Raw genomic sequence first — 7,500 nt, forward strand, 5'->3', positions numbered from 1 at the left:
GAGAGAGAGAGAGAGAGAGCTCATGGCCTGGTAAAACAAGCATTTGGCATTTGGCTTTTCTGTCAGGCTAATTCTGTTTGACACCAGTGTGGTAAGGAGAGGGAGGGAGAGAGAGACAGACAGACAAACAGAGAGATGTAGGTTGAGGGGAAGAGAGAGGGAGAGACGGAGAGAGAGAGAAGTAGAGAGAGAGAGAAGGAGAGAGAGGAGAGAGAGAGAAGGAGAGAAGGAGAGAGAGAGAGAAGGAGAGAGAGAAGGAGAGAGAAGGAGAGAGAGAGAGAAGGAGAGAGAGAGAAGGAGAGAAGGAGAGAGAGGGAGAAGGAGAGAGAGGGAGGTGTCTGAGTGTAAATGGGTCATGGCCTTGGTCCAGGTGACCCTTGTGTGACACTCGTGAGGCTAACACCTCGTTACACACACACACACACACACACACACACACACACACACACACACACACACACAACCCTCTGGGTCAGGAGACAGGAGAGACCTCCCCTAATCCTGATCGTTCAGTCCTGAAACACACAACTAAGCAGCTCCCTTTACACTGTGTGTGCGTGCGCGTGTGTGTGTGTGTGTGTGTGTGTGTGCGTGCGTGTGGTGTGTGTGTGTGTGTGTGTGTGTGCGTGCGTGTGTGTGTGTGTGCGTGTGGTGTGTGCGTGTTAGATTGGCTCAGCGGAGCAACAAACCAATTAAAACTGTAATATTCCTCTGACTAAAAATAAAGAGGGCTCTCTCTCTCTCTCTCTCTGTCTCTGTCTCTGTCTCTCTCTCTGTCTCTCCCTCTGTCTCTCCCTCTCTTTCTCTCTCTCTCTCTCTCCCTCTCCCTCTCTCTCTCTCCCTCTCTCTCTCTCCCTCTCTCTCCCTCTCTCTCCCTCCCTCTCCCTCCCTCTCTCCCTCTCCCTCCACCCAGCAGCCCTGAAAATGACCTTTATGAGGGTAAGGGTGGGGGGCATTTATAGCTGTGGCAACAAGGCAAGCACACACCCACCTTTCCCCATGAGGGTCGTAGAATATCGCTGTGTCCCAATTCTCTTCTCTCTACTATCCCTTACTACCCTCTACTACCCCCTACTACTCCTTACTACCCTCTATTACTCTCTACTAGCCCCTACTACCCCTTACTACCCCTTACTACCCTCTATTACTCTCTACTAGCCCCTACTGCCATATCGATTCCTTCAACCCCCTCCCTCTTCCTACTCCTCCTCCCCCACCGCCCCTTCCCTCCTTCCCTCTCCCCCTCCCCACCAGACCTCCCTGGTTGTGAACCCACTAGCATCTATGCTACGCTATACCATCCTATGATACACTCTGGTATTCAGATCTCATACCCACAAGCTAAAATATCCCACAAGCGTCTATGCTAGGCTATGCTACGCTTTGATGCACACTAGCCTTCAGATCTCATAGGAACCCACTAGCGTCTATGCTACACTATGCTATGGTTACTCTTCAAAACCCCCAGAGAGAATGTGAGCCTGCAATGTCGAGCAGGTGGTTCTGGGTAATTCAGAATGTCTCTCTCAGGTGTTCTAATGTCCTGTTCTGCAGACTGATGATGTCATCAGACCAGAGTCAGACCAGGTAGAACCATGCTGTACCAGGTGAGACAGGTAGAACACACAGATACTTACAGTGTGTGCACATCTCCAAGGGATAACTTGCTTCGTTCCCCTGTGAGAGAGAGAGAGAGGGAGGGAGGGAGGGAAAGAGGGAGGGAGAGAGAGTGAGAATGATGATCCAATATCAGTTCTAATAAAAGTTCAGTTCAATAACCAACCCTAGGACATTCCATGTATCATCAGTTTATGCATATTTAATTAAATTCAGTAAAAACTAAAATGTATTCATACACTCTGGGGAAATATGCCCCAATACATAAAACAGTTGTAGTCATTTGCACCCAGGGTCAGAAACACATTGTAGTTTCCAATACAACGTGTATATATATATATTATACAGTGCTATTATATATATATATATGTTACGGTACATGTGGGAAAACTAGGGTTAGGGTTAGGTGCTAGGGTGACTTGGTACATGACTAACCCTAATCTTAACCCTAACCCTAACCTTAACCCTAACCTTAACCCTAACCCTAACCCTAACCCTAACCCTAGCACCTAACCCCAACCCTAGTTTTCCCACATGTACCGTAACATATATATACACAGTGTTATAATATATATATATATATGTATATCGTGTTCTAGTATATAGTTTGGTCCTATTCCAAGACCAAGCCCTCTACAGCCAGGTCAGAGGTCAAGGGTCGCGACCTCCAGTGCAGTCTTAGCTGACCCCTGGTCATCACCCTTAGACAGGGTCTGACAGGGGAGGCTGGCGGAGGTAGAAATCGGAGGACGGGCTCATTGTCACGCATGGACCAGAACCCATTCCACTCTTTACAACGAGCCCCGTCCTCCCATCTCTACCTCCGCCAGCCTCCCCTGTGTGTGTGGACAGATGAGAACCTGAGAGACTCTACTGTGGACACAACGTTTGCTGTGGGGTTAGAACACTGTTAGAACATATTAAGAACACGTATAGAACATGTTTAGAACACGGTTAGAACGGTTCTTGCTCTAACCGTGTTCTAAACATGTTCTAACCGTGTTCTAAACACGTTCTAAACATGTTCTAAACATAGCTCTCACGGCAACACCGACACGTAGCGTGATACGTCCACGCCGCCCGTGCTGGGTGTGAAAGAGAATATATATATAAATATATATGAGTAATACTCTATAATGAACCAGCCTCTGTCCCCATAGAGACACCAGCGTGAGCAGCGGCGTGGTGGACAGTGAGGTGTATTTACATATGTATTTACATGGAGGAGGAGGAGGAAGCCATCTAAATACATTTACATACAGTATTTTTTTTTATGTCCGTGTGTGTGTGTGTGTGTGTGTGTATTACAGAGACGGGCGCGTGTCTATTATGCATGAGAACAACAGAATGAACTGGATTCTGCCAGTGAAGGAAATTAGGCCAATCCACCGCCTGTCCCTGCTCCTCCTCCTCTCCTCCTCCTCCTCCTCCTCTCTTCCCTCCTCTCCACACCTTCCCTCTCCAAACCTTCCCTCTCCACCCTCCTCTCCTCCTCTCCTCCCCTCCACCCTCCTCCCCACCCCTCCTCTCCTCCTCTTCTCTCCTCTCCTCTCATCCTCTCCACCCCCTCCTCTCCACACCTTCCCTCTCCACCCTCCTCTCCTCCTCTCCACCCCTCCTCTCCTCTCCTCCTCTCCTCCTCCTCTCCACCCCCTCCTCTCCTCCTCTCCACACCTTCCCTCTCCATCCTCCTTTCCTCCCCTCCACCCTCCTCCTCTCCTCCCCTCCTCTCCACCCCTCCTCTCCTCTCCTCCCTCTCAGCTTGTTTCAACCACACATCTTGTCATCACCCTGAGTAATTGTCAAGACAACAGAGCAGGGGGGCAATTCCTCATATTGATTTAAAAATATATAATATAATACTAATATATATAATATATATATTATATATATATATATATATATATATCTTTTATTTAACCAGGAAAAGTCTCATTGAGATTAGAAATCTATTTTACAAGAGCCTCCTGGCAAACTCTGGAATTCATACTGGTTCTGACTATTATCCAAACAGGACAATAAAACTAGATGTTTTTAACTCAGGGCGGCTGTGGCGCAGAAGGTAGAGCGCCCTCTAATGATCTCAAGGTTGGCAGATCGGCGGTTCGAGCCCCGGCTGGCCACATGTCGAAGTGTCCTTGGGCAAGACAACACAGCAGCCATCATCAAGAAGGCACAACAGCGGCTCTACTTCCTGAGAGTCCTCAGGAAAAACCACATCACACAGGAGATGCTTGTGACCTTCTACCGCTGCGCAGTGGAGAGCATCCTCACCTACTGCATCTGCGTGTGGTTCTCCAGCTGCACAGCCGCAGAGAGGAATGCGCTACAGAGAGTCGTGAGATCGGCCCAGAAGATCACCGGCGCCCCCCTCCCCTCTCTGGAAGAGCTGTACAACACACGATGCCTCAGGAAGGCCTCCAAGATCTCCAGTGACCCATCCCAGGGGAATAAACACTTCCCTGGAAACGCTCGGCTGCCCTCGGACAGGCGGTTCAGGACCATGTTCGCAAGTAAGGCTGCCACGATTAGTCGACTAGTCACGACGACGTTGACTACCAAAATCGTCGCCGACATATTTGGTAATCGCCGTAGTCGCATGTTTTTTTGGAGCTGAAATAAGTTTTTTTTTTTTTTTTTTGCCTAGCACCAGGGGAGCCCCCCCTCCCAAATTTCGTTGTTTGGTACCTGTACTATATCAATGACAATAAAGACCATTCATTTCATTCGATAAGCATTCGTTTTTCTTCCCTGAAGCTGCCACTGGCTAGCGTCTCCCAGTGTCTTTGATGTACATGCGCAGTGTCGGTCATCCGGGGCACACGTGACTTCCCCGGAAAAACAAACAGAGAAATGTCTTCCTGTCCTCGTACCTCTAAAGTGTGGGAGCATTTCAACCACAACGTTGAAAAAAAGAATGTAAAATGTAAAATTTGCAAAGCTGAACTCGCTTATCATGGCAGCACGTCTATGATGCGCGAGCATCTAAAAAGGAAGCACGTTGTGGCAGATGACGAGGAAGACGATGGCTCGTCTCGGTAAGCTAGTTAGCTTGTTATTGGCTAACGATATCGTTACGTTAAAAGCCTTCTTACATTATTTTACGTTGTCATCAAAGCGATACTTATCAAATAGCTAAAAATGTTGTCTTAACGTTACAGTGCTAAGAAGGCGCGTTCTACTATGAGATGAGTGAAGCAAAGCAAAACTTTTGTACTCTGTACAAGTATTTATTTTTGTTTTTGTATTCTTTTGGTTGCCTAGTGCCTAGCCTACCTCATTTTACTCAGCAGTTTGCACCCTCTACTACTCTTTACATTACATTACATGCAAGTGATGCCAGAAATAAATCTGCAAAGTTCATTAAAATATCTATTTTTGAGTGAACAATCATTTTAATTGTCTTTATTTTTAGTTAGCACATGCCTACAACAACAACTAACAACTTCAAGCTAAATTTAGAAGCTGATTTAGAAGATGATAGCTAAATAAGAGCGATTGAGTAATTGTGCGATAAGCTGTAATTTATGATCCGATTAGTCGACCAATCGTTAAAATAATCGGTGACTAGTCGACTATGAAAATAATCGTTTGTGGCAGCCCTATTCGCAAGGACAAACAGACTGAAGCTCAGCTTCTACCCCAGGGCCATTCAGGCCCTGAACACAGCAAAGACCTAGGTTCTAGGCCCTGGACAATCTAGACAATTAGATGGCAGCTACTAGATTGAAATCAAGTGAAATACTGAAACACAACTGTGAACATTTCAAACCTGCAAACTGCGACACTTTAAATGAATGTGCAATAACACTATGTGCAGGGGTGCACATAACTGGTGCGCCAGTGCGCATGCGTCGCCAAAATTCATGCTGCGCGGCAGATCAGCCGCATGAAGGCGCTTTTGCGCACCAACAGCTGGGTCCAAGAAGCAAGCCCCACTAAGTAACTATTTGCCGTCCCCTCAGCCGAAGGCCCGACGAGTAATCCATCACAACAGTCGACCGACGACGACCACGGCGACTCCCCTCACGAAAACATTCGGAAAGTATCGTAACTCGTACTTTCATTCCGCGTATCGCGTATAGCATGGTTATCACGCCGACACGTGAAAATTCAGTCCCGAACGACTCGTCGCTAAAAGGAAAAACAACACCAAGGGACACGTTTCTTTTCTCTGAAGCATTCAAACGTTCAGACGTTTGTTTTACAGCTTCATTATCGCACCTAGACCCCTGACCCAGGGAATATGGTTGGGAATTCTATTAGAAAAAAGGGAAAAAAAGTATTTGTTGCACAATCAAAATAATGAGCTATTTAAAGTGATAGCCTACAACATCCTCTACCATGGTTGAAATGGAGGACAGTGATAACAGCAGTCAAGAGAGCAGTGATGATGATGATCAAGCTTGTAGCATAAATAAATGCTTAGGCTGTAACTTTTTGTTGAAAAGTTGATTTCAGTGTTTACAGAACAGAGCAGTGCTTAAAGAGATGTCCGTTTATTTCATTGTGTTTAAAGGAGTCTGACAGACTTTCATGCTTAAAGAGCAGTCATTTGATTTTGCATTTGTTTATTTTGTTTTGCACACAATCATTTGTTCGTTCATCTTTATTTATGAATAAATGTCATTTTGCTAATATAAGTTATCCATGTATCCCTTTTTTATCCATCCTGTGGGACGGGTCGTGACTCGCGAGCTCGGGGAGCACCAAGCAGCATCCCTAGGTGCTCCTCTGAGCACTGGCCCCAAAAAGTTATGTGCACCCCTGACTATGTGCAATATGACAACCCTCTGGTACATAAGGTTCAGAGATAGGAAATGTTAGGATATTTATAGCATAGCATAGAGTACAGCACAGTGTTTTATTTGTATAGTATAGTATAGTGGATAGTGTACATAGCCTTTATTTATGTAAACCAGCTCTTTTCCTTTCTTGTTTTTAGTTTTTTTTCCTAGCACCAGGGGAGCCCCCCCTCCCAAATTTCGTTGTTTGGTACCTATACTATATCAATGACAATAAAGACCATTCATTCATTCAAGACACTGAACCCCAAATTGCTATATATAAGTGCAGTCCATTTTCCATTCACCATTGAACTCCTTCCCTCCAATACCACATATCCAGTAGGTAATAACGTAGTAATAAAGTAGTAATAAAGTAGTAATAACATAGTAATAAAGTAGTAATAAAGGAGAGGAGTAAACAAAAGCATCAGTCAGGGTTCTTTCTATCTTCAATTTGGCTTCAACGACAGAAACCATCCTTCTTTACAGGCATATATCTCTACAGACAGACTATATGTTCTAACAACACAGTCGAGGAGAGAGAGTCAGATCCTCTGTGTGTTTATTTAAAGGCTGAGGTGACTGTGGAGGATTAGGATAGGCCAGCCTTACGGTCATGTGACTGTGGCGGATTAGGATAGGCCAGCCTTACAGTCATGTGACTACAGGCTACTTCCTGGTCTCACCCCATGTAGGCTAGGAGAGCCGTGTCTCCTTCCTACACCCTCTCCCTCAAGTGTGTACTTGTCGTGTGTACTTTGTCGTGTGTACTTTGTCGTGTGTACTTGTTGTGTAGTATTCAGGCCTGGTTCCCCCCCTCCTCTCTCAGCCAATAACGGTCTACATCCAGGAAGGGGGAGGGGCCTCAGACTCTCCGTTTCCTAGGTTACTATCAAGGTACAGCATCTATCTAGCGCCTCCCTGGATGTGAGCGAAACAGGCTTGTGTGTGTGTGTGTGTGTGTGTGTGTGCGTGCGTGCGTCTGTGTCTGTGTGTGTATGTGTGTGTGTGTGTGTGTCTGTGTGTGTGTGTCTGTGTGTGTGTCTGTGTGTGCGTGTGTGTGTGATCACCCACCAGTACAGTTAGTAGCGTTCGT

At 46.1% G+C, this 7,500-nt stretch overlaps 1 protein-coding gene across 1 annotated transcript in view; it reads right to left on the bottom strand.

The window, feature by feature from the left end:
• ppp3r1b (protein phosphatase 3 (formerly 2B), regulatory s1ubunit B, alpha isoform, b) overlaps window positions 1-2,314 on the bottom strand; it is a gene marked incomplete at its 5' end in the record, with an annotated part of 12,327 nt that extends 10,013 nt beyond the window's left edge. Inside the window, 2 exons of the mRNA XM_080547129.1 lie at window positions 1,638-1,677; window positions 2,255-2,314. Coding sequence (XP_080403255.1) covers window positions 1,638-1,677; window positions 2,255-2,314 — 100 coding nt within the window. The remainder of the gene's footprint in view (window positions 1-1,637; window positions 1,678-2,254) is intronic.
• Window positions 2,315-7,500: the final 5,186 nt, after the last annotated feature.

This window comes from Nansenia antarctica (assembly GCF_963989245.1).
Source record: "Nansenia antarctica genome assembly, chromosome: 16".
NCBI classification, from domain to species: Eukaryota; Metazoa; Chordata; class Actinopteri; order Argentiniformes; family Microstomatidae; genus Nansenia; species Nansenia antarctica.